An 18,329-nucleotide genomic window follows, 5' to 3' on the forward strand; every position below is an offset into this window, starting at 1 on the left:
GACCTAACTGCATGTGTCGTATGCTATATGTGCCTCCATGACACTTCAAGTCTGTTAAGGCCACTTCCAGCCCTTCCCTGCATTCATCCCTCGTGCACGCACACACTAAAACGCCCCTACCTCTCCAGTGGCTTGACTCTTTCGGGGTGCTGCACTCACACTTCCCCTCCTGCACCCGCCTGCAAAGAGCTCCCACTAGAACAGCAAATTCACACATCTGAAGTGAAGGAGCACACATGTTCACACGCATGTACACACCGCACACCCCAAAGCGCACGCTCGCGCGAAAGCTGGCAAAGCCGCAATAAAACCAACCCAAGCGTTTCTGTTGTGGATCCTAATCCACTTTTCCACTTAGCTAGCTAGTATATCTCTTCCTTACTTTCTCGCCTCATTCCTCCTGTCTACATTTCCATTCCCCCTCTTTCGGTGCAGGAAAACAATACAAGGGGGCTGATCTGCGTAAATGCTGATGCCGGTGGAAACTGCTTCACTGCTTAGAGCTCTTAAAAGGAGGCCAGAAAAGGCAGACCCTCTCCTTTTTTTTCTTTTTTTACAGCAGCAATAAACCCTAAACTCCAAGGCCTAAGCACCAACATGCCTATACTTGAGATCGATAAGACTTCTCCTTTGGCATCTTTAGGCTTAAAGTGCGGATTTACCAATGGTCAAAAGGTCAGGAAAATATGGGCTTTCTCAAGTTTAGTGGATTTAGCTTATGGAGTGTACCATGTGCACTTTTCCTTAAAGGTACAAACGAAGCTATAAAACAGATTTCATGCTCGGGGAACTCCTGCTATCACTGCCCATCATTAATTAAAATTACTTAGCTAAGCAGACAGAGAAATATTACACTGAAGGTCTGCAAGGGTTGTGTTTTTTTATGTTTTACTTACATTATGCAGTTGGGAGGACTCTATTTTACACATTTATCTTGGGGGAACAACATTACAGAAAAGGATAATTGTTTCCTGTAAAGATATGCTGACTGGTGCTAATATCTTACCTAGCATTTTTGATGTGGAAAACTTAAAACTGGCAAGGAGAGTGACTGCAGACTTATTACAGAAGCCACAAGTCAACAGAGTAATGTGGTTATTGGTGTAGCATACGTGTCTTTGCCTAAAGACAAAGTCAATGGCAGCTTTAATGTTAAGGGCATTGCTATATGCTTAGGACTATGAGGGTAGTCGGCTGTGGACCTGCTGTACCTTCGCCACATTTGTTCAGCTTAGAAAGGCAGACAAAATCCATCAAGTCACATACACAGAGTACTGTTAGATGTTCTAATCTGTTTAAAGTGGTTAGAGGAGTCAGAAGAAGTGTCTTCTATTTCCTTGCAGAGTACGATCAATACTTGATTTCTGTGGCTGATGCTGATTTTTAGGCTGTTAGAACTTCAGAAAGTGGGACATCAGCTTATATTCTGTACATGATGACATCATTGTACGATTATATTGCTGGAAAATTCATAAACAAACTAGTAAGCATCTGTGACAGACTGGCAACCTGTCCAAGGTATACCCGGCCTTTTGCAGTATGGCAGCTGCGGTAGGCTCCAGCCCTTTCACAACTCTGAAATGGAGAAGTGGTTAAGAAAACGGATGGATAGAGTTACCAACTTACCACGAAGACACTGCTTGAGTCAGCACAGATACCACAAATACAGTACTGTGCAAACGTCTTGTGCCACCTCTAGTTTCTTTATATTTTGCCAGGAAAATGGGAAATAGGGGAAGTGATTTATTAAATAATGTACAAAGATATAAGGCAAAAACAGACTTTGTACAGTGTACAGAAAGTTATATTTGGTTTCACCACCTTTATTCTTCAACACAGTCTGAACTCTCTTAGTCAAGCTTTCTTGTCATTTCTTTAAGCAGACTTCAGGAATAGTTCTCCGGGCTTCTTGAAGGACATTCAAAGCTCGTCTTTGGATGTTTCTGCCGTTTGTTCGGTTCTCTGTCAAGATGATCCCACACTGCTTCAATAATGTTGAGGTCCGGGTCTGGGGAGACTAATCCAAGACTGATAGTGTTTCACTGAGTGTTTTTCTATCCAAGTATGCTTTTACTGCATTGGGAGTGTGTGTGAGATCATTTTAAGCTGGAAAATGAAGCTGCTGTCAAGCGAACGCTTTCCAGATGGTATTATGTGGTGAATCAAAATCTGATGATACATTTCTGTGCTTATAATTCCTTCAATTTTGACAAGATCCCCAACACTACCATGCTTAACTAATGACTTTGGACACTCCCCTTATAATTCTCTTGGTTTGAACCGAACATTTCAAATTTGGACCTCACTCCATCAGAGGTGTTGCCACTGATTTTCAGTCCATTTCTTTCAGTCCAGCTTTTTCACCATATTTACCTTCCTTACAAATGGCTTCTTGACAGCCAACCTTTCTGATGAAGCTTCACTGAAAAGTAGATGGTTTCACTAAAGGGCCCAACAGATTTCTCAGGTCCTGCTTCAGGTCTTTGCTGGACTTGTTTCTCTCACTTAAGGAGACAACTTTCAGTCACTCGTTTGGGCTGCCATTTTTTTTATTTAGCCACCAACTCATTAGGTCACTGACTTTTAACAAAGTGCCTAAAGATACAATTTTTAATTGTTTGTCCATAAGTTGTCCATTATGAGTAGACACAACAGTGGTTCATCGCGCTTCAGTTAGGTGCCATTTTATGCTTGAATGTTTCCTAATTGTTAAGTGGCTTAATCCCCCCCTTAAAAAAAAAAAAGAGTAAAAATGTATGAAAAAGCAGCCAGTGACCAACTACTACTGCTCAAGAGCGCTGGGTTCCTTGGATGGAATACAAAGAAATGAGGTGTGGCTCAAGACTTTTGCACAGTCCTGTACTCTGTTACCACCACTGCAGATAGTAGTGCTGGGCGATATGGAAAAAATATTTATCACGATATGAATTATTTTATATCACGATAACGATATATATCACGATATACCACCTGACCTGTGGTCATCTGGAAAGTATGCAGTCTGTAAACAGCGAGTGGAGAGGGTGCAGTCTTTGTTTTGAGTTACTGTAAAGTATGTCGCAAATCCGGGTGCACGTAAAGCAGCACCATGTTGCAAAACCACAAGACAGTTTCTTTGTGAAAAATATCATTTTTTTTTATACTTTATTATCTCTTGCATAAAGTTAAGAGCATGTATAGTGAGAAGACAACACTAATATATTTGCACAGGCTATTTAACCCTTTAAGACCTACCATAGAACCAAGTCCGCCAGAGCTTATGTTTACATTTATTTATTTTGAGTGTCTTCATAGTTTTATTTTTGAGATACACAAATTTTTATATATAAATGAAAATAAATATTATAATGCAAATTTGCAAAAAACAGCATGTGCATCAAAATAAACTATTTCCAACAGTGTAATTTGACTTCTAAGCATCCCAGAAACGATACAGAAGAGCATAAAGTCAAACATGACTTTTAAAAACACCAACATAGACTTTGAAGCTTAAAAAACTACATTTTCCGCGAAAGTGACGTCACTTCCGGTTTCGGACAGGTAATGGCGGACATGCGATAGTTCGCGCTGACTTATATTCCAACATAGGAAGTGTTATGAACAGCTGATCGGATCGGCAAAGCCTGTTTCTGGAATATTATGTTTTTGTTGCTGCAAGTCTGGAATATTATTTTTTTGTTGCTGGAAGCGCTTTTTATGCAATTTTTGCAAAGCTATATGTGGAAGGAAACCGTGACCTAGGGCAAGCTAATGGAATAAGATGTAAGTACAACCCCTACGGTTTCATATGCAAAAAAAACATTATTGCGCTACCTTACGTGGTTACAGTTCTACAGGGATTTAAAAATAGTTAGGGAAAACGGAGTGTGCCCGCTCTGACCGGTTGTAAAGGGTTAATGATATATTTTATGTAATAATTTGTAAAATTCGGGTTAGAAACGATAGAAACTATAGAAGACAAATGGCACGATAGACACTTTTCTATCGTCCACACGATATATATCGTCATATCGCCCAGCACTAGCAGATAGTGTGGACAGTGCAGCCTACAAACACACTGTGGCAAGGATGACGCATGACGGGTCCAGAGGTGAGATTTGAGAGCCAACTTTATTCACACAGTGCGACTACAGCTCTCAGCTGCAGGCCGCACATACTCCTTGCCACCACACACACCAACAACCCTGAATCCCTGTGTCTTTAACTCGATGGGGGTAATTGCGGATGCCATGCAGGTGCGTCCGCATTGCACCGCAGACCACGCCCCACCACACACACCAACACCAATAGTGGTAATGTCAGTAAATTGGCATATTAGCTGAACTCTTCTTCATAGAAAACAGTTCATGAAGTAATTTATTTATGACTGCCACTATACCTCAGATCATGACTTCTATAGTTTCAGTTTCGGTTGGTGCTTCTTTTGCTCCAGTACATCCATAATTTCTGTACCTTGTTTAGCTGCTCCAGGTCATTAAAGCCCTCCAGGACACTCGTGTACTTCCTTTCCCTGTATTTCCTGCGGATAAATGTGGCCCGCTGCTCCGCAGAAGCCTCTCTGTAGAGATCCTCCTCCAGGGGGAGATTAGTAGCCCAGAAACTGTTAGCATTCTTGTTCCCCACTTCCAGGAAGAGCTAAGGGGTTGCAAAACATGTACAAGGTGACACGTTTGGATGAGAATTATTTGCAGAGGTATTACTGTGATTTGAAATGATCACTGATCATCATTGCTGAACTTTCAAGCATCTTCCCAGTCTTTTAGATTAGTACTAGTACAATGGATACGCTTTCTTATAATGGGATTAGGTAAAGACAGGAGCAACACACATGACATTTACCTCCACTAGTTCATTGCTCCAGACACTGCTGTCCAACTTCAGGCTCCGCACTTTAGAAATACTTGGCCCAAGAGAGCGGTGCTGTCCTGGCACACATGAAGACACAGTCATCAATATTAGCGCACAGCCATTGGGTTCATAAGGCTTTCTCAGGCTACATTTTTGTTCCTGAAAACTTCACATTAAAAAGCAAAAATAATGATTTACATATATGCACAGTGTTCTCCTCGGCGTGCTGAAACACACACCAAATGCTGGTGATGGAATAAACAATAAACAGGCAGTTACAAGATGGAGAAACAGAGCATGACTGCGAGCTCGTTCGCTCACTCACAACAGACATATTTAGTCCCCTCAGCTCTCCTAATTGGAAATGAAAGCAGAGAACGAGGGCCATTAATTGCTAATGAATCATGAGTAATTCATTGTGTTTGTTGGTCGGCCTGTTTATTTGGGTGAACGAGAGGCTTCTGGGGTTGCTTATGGCCAAAGACAGAGCACACATGCATAATACATTAGACAGAAACATGCTGTATGTGTGAATGTGAATTATTGTCCTGTGTGTAATGGTGGATAATTTTATATTTAGATTTGGCATGATCTCATTACAGTCTTCTATTCGCTAGTAGAGCAGCTGTAAATGAAAATGAGGGGCTATGAGCTGTGAAAAGCTATATTGACACAGTTCAAGAGAACACAAGTGTGAGAAGTCTTTGAATTATAAGCCACTTAAGAGATTTCTTTTTAGAAAAGCTAACTAGGAAGTCATTTTTTATAACTAGTCAATATTTGCATTACTTACATAGGCATAGTAGCACTACCCTGCATGTATTTTTATTATTAAGCCGTGTGCCATTCATAAAAACTTTTTTGTCACTCACCAGGACACATAACTGACAGGTCTAATTGCTCCCAGACTGGATTTTGAATCTGATATGCCAAGACACGTCTCATTTTGGTCAGGCTTGATGTGATCAGTTGGTGCATTCATTAGAGACAAAAGGATGGTGCCACCCTTCCTGTCACAACAGTTTTGAGCCTATACGCTTTCTTTCATGGGCATCCAGACAGAACCACATTTATACTACTTCTAAGTTTTATAGACATTTTTCCTCATCAGCACCAATAACTATGAACTCTGAAGTCATTTCATTTTAAATGTCACTTCACATGCAGTTTTTTAGGGCAGTTTCAAAGTGGTCACAAATGCGACGTATGCCACGTCATCCAAACATTAGTGGACCCAGTGTTAAATCCTGTGGAACGCCATGTTCACTTTCAAACCTCATTCGGTATCTCACTATTGGAAGCGTCTTCTGGCATGAAAAAGCGGGTAACTAAACATTTCCCTTTTAGTTAATTTGGTGAAATCAGGTCAGGGACTTCGTCAATATCAAGTGACACACAATGTGATCAATCTCCATTAAATGTGGTGTTAATTTAACATCCACACCGTATCTGAAGTTATGATTAAGGTTAGGAGTTGAACATAAATGTCTTATCCTATTAAGAAAGTGTGCGTAAAGATGATCCAATGGATTATTTAAACCATATTATTAGTTCAACAAACTCAGACCTATCAACATGTCAAACTAAAATATCTTCCTAGGAGATATCACACACCTCTGTTCTTGCTTTAGTTGGCAAATCAATTAATCTGATCAAATCAGGGTCTTAGTTTGCCGTTTAGATTGATTCAATCAAATTAGTGCAATAACAATACTACTTTTATAAGATGATTCCTCTTTATAGCAGATTAAATGTTTCTTAAGTTGTAGCTCAGTCACAGTAGACTAAAAATTGAATGGTACCCTTTTTGCTATTTGCAGGTAATTGCTTGGAATGTTTTTGCATTTGGCGACTAACTACAAGTAATTGTGGAAATCAACTGGTCATTCAGTGGTTGACCTCTGGGCGATCACTTTTGATTACAAGGTAGTTGCATGGGTCGAGTGACGGAAGGCAACTTGTCTCCAAACGATTGTGGTCCAACTTGGACTGACTGATAGATTTCCAACACAATGCAATCAATCTAAGCCTGGCTGCACTAATAAGTTCAACTTGTGACTCAGCTGATTGTACTCTTTTTATATTCCTATATAAATGCAAGGTTGCCAGGTGCCTATGCAGTTAAATCAGCAGCCTGTTTTTAAAGGAATTTCAGAACTTCTGTTTCAGGTGTACGAGGCTCTGGCTGAACTCTGAATGTACGCAGTTGATGCGAATTTCTGTGTATGCAAATGCAAAACAGATTTGCAATTTTCACTCATTTATAGCAGTTAATCAATGTGTAAACGCAAACAGATTTCCTGTAATTGCCAACTTAGCCCTATTCAATCACATACTGACACCAAGCTGACTCCACCTTATTGCTGTTTTATCATCATCTGCTTTGTGCACTAAAGTCTCTTCGAACACGATATCTGACTATGAGTGGTTACAATCATTTCAAAGGAAGCAAGATTGGAAGTTCATTTTACACAATTGCACTAATTCTGGTCATGCCGCAGACTCCAACCACTCTTTTCCTTAGTGTGACTGTAGCATTAGACCCAAAAGACACACACAAAAAAAGATAACCTTCTTCCCTGCCATTAGGACAATTTATTTTTTTTATTCTCTACACATATTGAGGGTGGATACAGCAGTGTGGTCTAGGGTTACATTTAAATATGTTTTCTTCCCAATCTTGAAAAATACACTGAAATGTCAGGGATAATAACAGTCTTGGAGATCAGAAGTCCAACTTGACAAATGAAGGCCAAAGAGTAAGAGTCTGTCCCTGTTGCCTATGAAGGAGTGAAACTATTTTATTCGGGGTGCTTGCAGCAGAGTATTGCCATGCTGCATCCACAGAGTCTTTGCAACACCACAGGACCATTTTCACTTGTGTAAGGGTAATGAAGCTGAAAGAAGCGTGCATGCGCATGTGCCGCCAGGTATACAGTGAGATCGTCCCATATAAATAGGCTGCTGTAAATGTCTTCATATTTCCGGTGGAACAAAAACAACATACAAAAGGGCATTCTCATCAATGCAGCTTTCACACAAAAAAGTTAAATAAATAAAAAAAATTAATGCTCAACCCACCAAGGATTTCACCCCCAATTAAAAACTTTCCCGGTGACTCCATCCACATCACACAGAGCACTTTTTCAACCTTGTGTGCTTGTGTGGATTCCCCCTCCTTCCCCTCTCGACCCCTTCACTCAGTGACAAGTCATGAGGAAGCAGAGCAAGACAATGAACCCTGCAATTTCACATTGCCATGGCAACTGTTGCCAGTGGACATGCCTACAAGTTGCATCCTGGTTTAAAGAAGTTTATTGCATTATATGTGTGAAGCACTGTCATTTTCTATGGTAGCTGTCTTGGGTAGTAAGCATAAGGGCACAAAGAAATGAGTGCATAGATGGAGAGATGAGTTAATTTAATGAGGAAATAAAATAACTGTAAAATCGGGACATGGTCACCGTGACATCAGCAAATACACGACCATCAAGAAGCCCTGATCTTAGCATTTTGCATAATATTACCTTGGGTTTTTGGAGGTAGAGGAAAAATTGGATTGCTAAGTTATTAGCTAACAACTGCACACCTGGTTAGCATTGTGCATCTGTAGAGTGTATGGGTGCATTGCACAGACAAAAATACTGACAAATTACATGAAATACACTCAAGATGTGGCCCGACCTCTTGGAAGGGTGTTAGCTCATTTAATCAGACAGTAAGCCATGCTGTTTATCAGACAATTGCACCAATGCTCAAAACACGGACAAGGTTTAGTTCAGTAACTTGAATTACCAGACAGCTAGCGGCTATAGTTACACAGCATAAATAATGCATCATTTAAGTGTTATCGGGATTTAAATGGGTTAGTAATTTTAAGAAGTTATTTTAAAAAAAGAAAAGAAACCCCAGACAGTTACTAATAGTTTTTACCAACTTTTTAACAAACAAATAAAAATATTTTAGTAAGATCAGTCAGGTCCTGTTGAGAAAACAACAGCTAAAATATACTTGAGAAATAGGTCTGTGTAGCTTCTCAGTCATCCAGGTCATGGTGATCTAAGGAGCCTGGAAAGAAAAGTGACTGGACTTTAAGTTTCACCTCTCATCTGAGAACCTTCTTTAGTTCTAAAACCAAATGACCAAACTACCCAAGAAGTAATAACCTTCACTGCTCACATCAACTCAGTGGACAGAAACAAAGTTCACCAGGGAAGATACAAAGGATAATAGTTTCTCATTTCTGGACTGTGCTGTGCTCATTGAGGAGAATGGAAACCTCAACACTGAAGTTTACCAGAAGACCAGTACCTACTCTTAAACTTGGAGTAATCAAGACCCCGCAACACAGGGCATAAAACGTTCCCTCTAAGCTCGAAGGGAAAGAAAAGGAACACACACGTAAAGAAAGCTCTTAAAATATGTGGTTATCTTAATTGGGCTTTCATCAAATCAGAAAAGATGCCCCGTAAACAAGGTCAGACACCAACTAGGGCGAATCAGAAGGACAAACGGAACACTGTCATTCCTTATGTAGCAGGTTTATCAGAGAAACTCAGGAGAATTTTCTCCAAGCACGACATCCCCAGTGTATATCAGACACAGCCATAGACTCAGACAAAAAATGGTTTATCCCAAGGACAAAACTCCCAAACACAAACTAAACAACGTAGAGTGTGCAGTGCAGCGAGGAGAGCTCAGAACTCAAGATTGGAGAGACCAAACAGCCACTTCATAAACGCATGGCACAACATAGAAGAGCCACCTCCACAGGACAAGACTCAGCTGTACGTCTGCATCTAAAGGACAAAGGTCAGTCTTTCAAGGATGTCAATGAGTGAAAGAAGCCATCCAATGTGCACTGTGAACGATCATCCTTGAACAGAGGGGGTGGCTTACGACACCAACTGTCTGCCACCTACAATCCAGTTTTGAGATCCCTTCCAAGGCGCCTCTACAACGACTCACATCGTGTGTCAGTTCATCTCAATAAGTCACATGATAGGGCGAGGTAAGGTCCCACAATGGTTTTACCCCAAACCTCTGCTGATAATGACCCGCACCCTTTTTCTCACCATGGCTCATTAGATACAGCACATGTGGGTCAACGGCCCTCTAAAGATACAACTCCAACTAGGGCTGGAGTACCTGGAACTCTTAGAACCAAAGAAGCTTCTCAGACGAAAAGCCTTCAAGAAACTTAAAGAAGTCCAGGCATCTTCTATCCAAGCTCCTTAGATTACTTGAGAAATAAAAGTTTTTGTGTTTTTTTTAAATAAAAAAATTCAAAGATAATTAGAAGACCGGGCAAGGTTATTTTACGAAGTGTTCAAGGTAGACGCGGACAGTATGCAAAAACATCTTTGAACAAATTTATGTATTACTGCATTTGTGATTAGATAACACTGTAAATATTAATAAACAGAGAAAAAAAATCCACTATTATTAATTTAATACTCTCTGAATATAACAGACCCTATCAATTCTTAAAGTGTATGTAAACACAGAGAAAATACTGCAGTTTTAAGCTGTTCATATCAAAGACTAAAGCTGCAGACTATTAAAATCCATTCAGTCTTAGCATGAAAAGACGAAAAGCCAATCTGGGATCATTTTTACCATTAGCCTCCTCATTACTTCTTTCCTCTTCCTCTTGTTCAGCATTTCTCTTTATTGTGCATGACAATAAAGCAGATCGCTAATTAAAAGCATGAGCAGTCATTGGTATTCCAAATGGACCACAGCCCAATTTAAAATAGAGCACAGTGTGAGGACAGCTTCCCTCGTAGCAAATATTCACCCCTCCTGCTCCCGGCGTGCCGACAAAATGTAATATTAAACACCTCAGCAAATGAAATCATTTAAGGCTGTTTGAAAGGAGATGTTGGATATCTGATGTGTACCAATTACACAGGTTTTGCAGAGGTGAGGTGAAGAATTGCATTAAATTGCATGACTCTGGGAGAAATCTGGAGGGGGAAGATGGGGTGTATAGGCATGCACACACAAATAAAAAAATAAAGAAAAACACCTACACACCAACAAAATATCCCTGCACATCAAGCATGGCTGCCACGTCTCTCTAATCATGTTTAGAGGGTCAAGAAGAAGTTCGGGATCCCCCAAGTTCTCGCCTGTGGCTTAATCTTTGTTGTCATTTCATCTGAGCCATCCAGTATAGCCAAATAGATTAGAGAGTCCAGAGGCCAGACGCCAACTCCCATAAGTGGCTTATCACCTGAGATCTTATTCCAAAAGAGCCTCCTGGTCAGAGCACACGCTCAGACAGGCACACACATCAGACCACACATGCACAGAGAGGAGCCGAGCACTAACATGCATTCCTTTTTAATTTGGCACGTCTCTGAGCATCGGTCATAACTTTTTACACGCGGCATGGTGTTTATTTTTTGTTTCTTTCCATAAGTTCTGACTTCAGAGAGACGAGGAAATAATATTCTGCTGGCATTTCCAGCTGGTTTGCTTTGTGCCTTGCTTGTGAGCTTTTATAGCCACATAGTGCAAACTTGTGATTCCCCCCAATCACACATGAATGGTTGCACATGTGTATGTTTTCTCCCACTGAAAATGCTACGTCCAGATAAACAGAATCAACTTTAAGGATGATAAAAAGCACATCGGCTGCTTATTAATCATTTTAAAGCATCTATTAAAGTCGTCATTACCTTATTGCAGAACTCTACATTATAAGAGTTCAAGTCAACAAGCTCATTTAACTTTATTTATAATAAATATTTAGATAAATCATTTTTAATGTGATTTTTTTTTTCATTTAAATGAATAAATGATAAAATTGTCTTAACACTGAAGAAATGGGAAAAATCGGCTGTACCAAAAGCCTCCTTGTGCTTGCTTTGGTCAATAGCAGAATGCTATGGTTACCTGTAATTTGTCTGCAAAACACTGGCCAACTACTAGCCAAGTGCGGTGCAAACCAGAAACAGAGGGGTCAAAGTAAAAACTGTGCCTGACCCCCGCAGTCAACATGCTTCAGAAAGCATGTTGAAGGCCTTTATGGTCATGCAAACTACAGGTGAGTGTGACAATCTGCTGGTGGCCAAAGCAATCGCAAGGAGGTTTTCCTTTAGCACCATATACCTTTGAGGCCAGTTTCACCTACAGATTGCCAGCAACCTCCAACAACCACTCGCCAACTGGTCAAGGAATATACTCGTTTCCCAAGTGAGTGAAGGTTGCTCACTGGTTTGTAGGCCCTACAAAGTGAGCATTTGTGGGGCCTCACTAAGGCCATAGAAAGACTTGTAATCATAATTAATTTATAACAACTTCCACATCTGCTACTGATACGCAGTATTTAAATAATTACTCTATAATTAATAGGGGTTAAAACTACTGTGCTACTGATATGTATGCAATTAAACAATTAGTTATTGGCAAATATACCTAACATAGGGTGTTGCCATTAATTTGCAGTAGTTGTTGCATTAGCTGACAAATATTACAAGGCCCAGGGCTTGTTTCCATCATATTTCCCAGAAAAAAATTAAAGATTATTTGATTCACAGCCATAGAAAACATTTTTATGTGTTTTCATCATTCAGCTGCTTAAATATAATAATCCAAGGATCCATCCTCATAGATGAGGAATCGCAGCTTTTAATTTAAGCCTGTTGACGGGCGGCTGTCATTGGCACAAAACTGTGACTCTGAAAAACATTCATGTACATTATGTTTATTATCAGCAGCATGCCCACCTCCATCCAGCATGTGTGTGTCTGCACAAGAAGCAGAGAAGCATACCTGTGTTCCTTACCTGCGCATTTCTTACAGATGACCACACCCAGATTGACCGACGCCCACTCCGGCTGCGGCGCGCGGCAGTCGGCGCAGCTTCTATTGGCCTCTTTGAACCAGATCTTCTCTGCCACTTCATAGTCGTAGAGTGTCTCGGCAATCGATTCTTTCACCGCTTCAATCCACTCCTGCTTCTCCCGTTCTGACTCGGCCGTGAAGCTGCAACAATTGATTTTTTTTTTTTTTTTGCCCCCACCCCAACACATACCTCACTGTTATTGATTTGATTTGAGGGAGCAATTAAACAGCACAGTATCGCTTGGCAGGGGTTACGGGGGTGTGCAGTATTTGGAGTAGTTTTGGAGGGGAACGGGGGTGCTAAGTGTGTATGCCTACGTGTGATTGCAATAGATTTGGTGAAATTGATAGGGGGGAGGGAAGGGGGCAGGTAAATCAATATGTCTCACCATGCACCTCTAAAATCTATAAAGTTCTAATGAGGAGTGTTTTTTTCCCCCCTTTCTTTCAGGATATTATTTCTACATTAGACCCAGAAAAGTTAAAAAGTGCTGATGGAAAAAAAAAAGGATAAACATAACCCATTTATAGCTTCAATATATATATATATTTTTTTTTAAATCAGATTTACACTGTTGCTCCAGCACGAGTTGGAGCAAGAGCTCTGTAAATCTGAAAAAGGCTAGGCAAAGGAGTGAGATGAGCTTGGCAATACAGATGGTGCTCCTTCTGTTGACATGGGTGCAGTAAGTGAAATTACTGCCACATGATGGCAATTTGTTAGTTGTAGCCAAGCGCATTAAGAATATTTGGGAGAATACATCATTAACAGTCACTTAGGTTTACATGCACTATAATAACCCGGCTACAATGATGAGATTAATGAGATTTCTCCAACTATTGGTCTTATTTCAGAGGGATTGCTCATACTCAAGAGGCCTTATATACAAGCACTGCATGTCATTTGCAAATATTTCAATCTATTCATGTTGCTCTCATTAATTTTCCAAAGTAAATAGATTTTTTTTGGTGCGAACACACACACAAACACACAGTATAAGTCTGTTACTACCTAACAAGCCCTCATGCAGACATCTTGCAGGGACAGAAAGCAGAGGTTGCCAATGAAGAAGACAGTGTTTCATTTTGCGTGCATTTTGAAGAAGAAGCTGCTGAAAGTAATGACTATCTCAGTATTATCTAAATGTATTCCAAATGTGCGTAACAAGCAACCTGTGTGCACGTATAAGCTGAAGTAGGAGCAAGCAAGAGACAAAGAGACAGCCAGGGAGAATGACAGATAGACAGAGATATAAAACTGAGGGGAAAGAGACGGAGAGCACCCCAGCTTGACTGAAAGAAGCACTTAGACAAGAGAAATGGGACCAGCGGTCTCCATGGTAACCTGGCAACCAGTGTAAAGTAAGACTCAAGATGTTGAGTCAGAGGGGTGTGGGTGAGGGTGGGTGGGGGAGTGTCGAGGTGAGGGTAGCCTGGAGCAGAGGATGTGCACCAGGCCAGCCTCGCCCAAGTAACCCAGGCGAGATCGATAGGTTGATTGGGTTCAGCTGTTCTGTGCCCACTGGTCTCTGCCCGGGGCCCATCAAAAGAGATGACTGCTCACACTGTCTGCTCAACTGCAACGCGGCCTCGGAAAAACCACAAAGGGACCAATGGGAGGCGGGAGGCAGCACAGGAGTATGTGAAGGTGTCAGAGTTTTTTCAGATATGAAGTGAAGGCTGGGTCAAAAGTAAGGCCACAAAACAGACTGCAGCTTTAAGGACAACAGACGTTAAACGGAAGGAAAATAAAATAATTTTGAATGGAAATTTGAATCATACACCTAGTGTTCTGTTAATGAAGACCTCCAAAAATGGATGAGATTGAGAGGTTATACTGCTTTACAAGCTAATGGTAAATAATTTCTTGCATCTGCGCTGTAAGTTGGACATTTTACAAGCAATCTTGTATTCTGATGAAATCTGTCAATTACCCTTACCAGCAACAGCTACAACCTTATATCCTCTGGCGCTCTGCGACCACAAACTACAACTGCAGAGCTATTTCATGCTGCTTCCATGTAATTATCTGGCCATTTAGAAAAGCTGAAAGTCATCTAATCGAGGGCCTTAAATCGCACCCTTAGGCAGTAATAATAGCAAGTAGCTACTAAATACTTGCTATTATTATTGCAGAAGTGCTTTTCACACAGTCAAGTGTGGCTACATTCAGTGCTCTACTCAAATAAGGCTCAAAAGTTGAGTGTGGAACAAAGGTTATCATAGTTAGCTAAAACTAACCTAAAGAAGAAAACTAGGTGCACAAAACCTAAACCTTAAAATAAATAAAGAATACACTCCTGAGAAACATGAACAAACAATACCGGTAAAACCAACTTTCTTAGTAACGCTAATGCTAGCTAGCTAGCCAGTTAACAATGTTCTATCTCTTTTTGGCGTCATGGCAACCCCTTTGGGAATAAATAGTGTAGAGTGCTGGCAAGTCGTGAAAATTCTGCACAGGTGGCTGTTCAGCCGTATAAAAGACAGATATAGCTCTTGCGATGTTGTCCACCAGATTCTGGACTCAATTCATATTTTAAAGCCTAGCATTTTGTCTGTAGCAATGTTGGTTATTTGGAGCTATGAGTTACCATATTCGGATGAGAAATTGGATTTCTAACTTATCAGCTAAGCCTACTAAAGTCGGTCAGCAAGCTGAATCCATACACTGTAAGGATGGGATGCTCAACTATATGGAGAATAGCACTGCGCCATAAATCTGAAATCCTAATCTTTCCATTCTGGTGCTTTCCGTCCAATTGTCATGAAAGTTTTGGGGTTGTTACTTTAAAAAGAGGCCATACATACAATCTCTTAGTATTTACATATGAACACAAAACGAACAACACAATGCAAAGCTGAAAACCAGCTCAAAAAGACTTCAAAGCGATCGGCATGTTGATTCTATTCTAGAAAACAGGGGGGGGGGAATTCAGGCTACAATACGATTTCGCCACTCATTAAAGTTGTAGACTAGGGGTGAGGGAACTCCAGGCCTCAAGGTTTCCTGCAGGTTTTAGATGTGTCCTTGATCCAACACCGCTGATTTAAATGGCTAAATGACCTTCTCAACATGTCTTGAAGTTCTCCAGAGCCCTGGTAATGAACTAATCATTTGATTCAGGTGTGTTGACCCACCATTTTCCTCCTCTCTCAGCATGAAGTGAAAGAAAATGTGACGACTTTCCAGTCAGTTGTCAGCACACACACACTCCTCCTCTGGGTTCTGGCTTCACTATATATAAAGGGAGAAACCTCATTAGTCAGCTCACCGTCACCTGTCCCTCCAGCCTCCTTGGCACTGCCCTCTTGAGCTCCCTGCCCCACTCCTCCCCTGCAGCTGAGTCAGGGACCACACCTCTGCCACAAATTGTTATTATGGGGAAAACTAAACTCTTTTTTACAACAGGTTACAAACGTACTTTTTAATACTGCAAAGTTGTGTACTGTAGTTAATCATAGGATTAACTTGCTTTTGGAGCCAGGCTCAAACAGCTATAGGGTCTGCATTTTTAGTCACTTCTAGGTTGACATTAGTCCACCCGTAAGTGAATCCTGGTGGTCGAGTCCATGGAAATATATAAATTTTTTATAGAAATTTACTGAATGTTCGGAAAAATGGTTAATAAAATTGGTGTAAATACATTACTCGTGTGCTATCTTCTTTTCCAATAAAGCTTAATGCCGCTCACGTCTGTCGATTAAATCTAAGCTAAGAGACATTTAACTAGGAAATGGGGAAAACAATTTCTTTGAGATATAGATAGCAAACGATTTCTTTGTCAGGTACAATGACATCCTAGAGTCTTCATGTTACTCTGAGCACAATGTGATATTTTTATAATTGGGTTTATAGTCTTTATAGTAAGTTAAGCAGCTCATCTAGCTCCATATTTCATCTGAAATACAGAGTGAACAAGAAGAAAAGTCAAGCAATTCCATTAAATAAGACCCTCTAACACTAAGTTTCAAATGCCCTACATGGCCTTCATGGTCCGCTCTCTGAAGTCAGCTTCAAGATTCCTCATTCACCCAAGGATTTAATTTGACTCCCCACTCATGAAAATGTATTTTACACAAAAAGCCCTATAACTATCAAATTTGGTAATCCAATTTTGAAGTCTAGTGGCTTGACATTCTCAGTTTCTCTGGCTTGTTATATGAGAAATAGTTTTTGTTAAACATAGCACTTATATATTGAGTAACAGCCAGTTTAAGATGGAGAACCTCAATATTTCTTGAAAAATTCATCTGGCCATGACAACTAGTCATTCCCAGAGGTGTTTATTACGGAGAGAGTGACGCGCTTTAAACTGTGGATAATCAATACAGCCCCTATGACCTTGACAAGAAACCAACAAACATCGCTTCTTAAAGTTGCCCTCCTTTACAGAGAGAATCCCACAGAGCTTATATCCTGCAGTCTAAAAATTAATTTAACCACCCGTCACTGACACCACTAAATTGACTGTGTTATTCTACATGAGTGACATCTATCATTATGTCCATCTGCAATGTTATTAATGAACAAAATCACAAAGAGATAATAATAAAAAATAAATGTTAAAATTCACCCATCTGTGCCCAATTTGAGGACTTTTGTTTTTCTTTTCATTTAGCTCGGGAAATAAATCCTGTTGTCATTTCCTGAAATGATTTACAATAGAGAAATGTCCAACTCCTTAAAAGTCTTTTCATTTGTACCCCGAAGACCTTATTGGGCATTCTGTACCATGAGCGACTGCATCGGTGCATCAAGGCCTATAGCTCTGCTGAAGTCCAGCCCAGAATGCTTTGATAGTAGCTTCAGCTCATCTGTATTTTTTGGCTTTGATGTGTTTCATCTTGACAAAAGATTGTTTTTGGGGGGTTCCTATCAGTTGGTTTGCCAGTAAAGCACAGTAATAACATGAGCAGCAAACCATGTGGTAGTAGTTTTGGCAAAGGAAGTGGAAATCAATATCTCCATACAGCTTGTTGGAAGATGGAAACATTACCCAAAACTTGGCAGATTTTGCGTTGGCTTTGGACACGATGAAACACAGTAGGCCAACCACCAAGAACACCAGCAGATGACACAGTACCCCAGATCATGGCAGGTTGTGGAAACTTCATAGTGGACATCAAAAATCTTGGATTATGTGCCTCTCAGCTCTTCCGTCAGGTTCTTGGACCTTGGCTTCAAAATTAAATCCGAAATTTACCTTTTTCTTAAAAGAGGACTGCCAACTAAGTATGAGTCCAGTTCTTTTTCCCTTTAGCCCAGATAAGATGCCGATATTGTCGCTGGTACATGAGTGGCATTAGCAGCGCAAAAGCTGGAGCTCCTTTCCAGAAGACCTTACAAGACTGCGTGTTGGTGCTTGATGCACTGAAACCATCCTCAGTCCCTCTATGGAAAGCTCCCAAGTTCTTGACAATCTTCTCAAGACTACAGTCATCCTTGTAACTTGTACACATTTCCTTCCAGATAACTTTCCAATAATATACTTCAGTAGAGAACTCTGAACAGCCAGCCTTTCAGCAATGACCTCCTATGGCGATCCTCCTTGTGCAGGGTGTTAATTATCATGATCTGGACACCTGTTGAATCAGCAGTCTTTCCCATGATGATGGTTCTTAGT

The 18,329-nt window shown here is 40.5% G+C and overlaps 1 protein-coding gene across 2 annotated transcripts in view; it reads right to left on the bottom strand.

Annotated features, from left to right (window-relative positions):
• The window catches only part of arap2 (ArfGAP with RhoGAP domain, ankyrin repeat and PH domain 2), a 158,976-nt gene that overhangs the window by 82,237 nt on the left and 58,410 nt on the right, over positions 1–18,329 (bottom strand). For both annotated transcript variants that reach the window (XM_063469944.1, XM_063469942.1), the window contains exons 11-13: positions 12,644–12,843; positions 4,840–4,925; positions 4,453–4,635 (exon numbers count right to left, since the gene is read on the bottom strand). In XM_063469944.1, the coding sequence (XP_063326014.1) occupies positions 4,453–4,635; positions 4,840–4,925; positions 12,644–12,843 (469 nt within the window). The remainder of the gene's footprint in view (positions 1–4,452; positions 4,636–4,839; positions 4,926–12,643; positions 12,844–18,329) is intronic.

This window comes from Pelmatolapia mariae, linkage group LG3_W (assembly GCF_036321145.2).
Source record: "Pelmatolapia mariae isolate MD_Pm_ZW linkage group LG3_W, Pm_UMD_F_2, whole genome shotgun sequence".
Classification (NCBI taxonomy): Eukaryota; Metazoa; Chordata; class Actinopteri; order Cichliformes; family Cichlidae; genus Pelmatolapia; species Pelmatolapia mariae.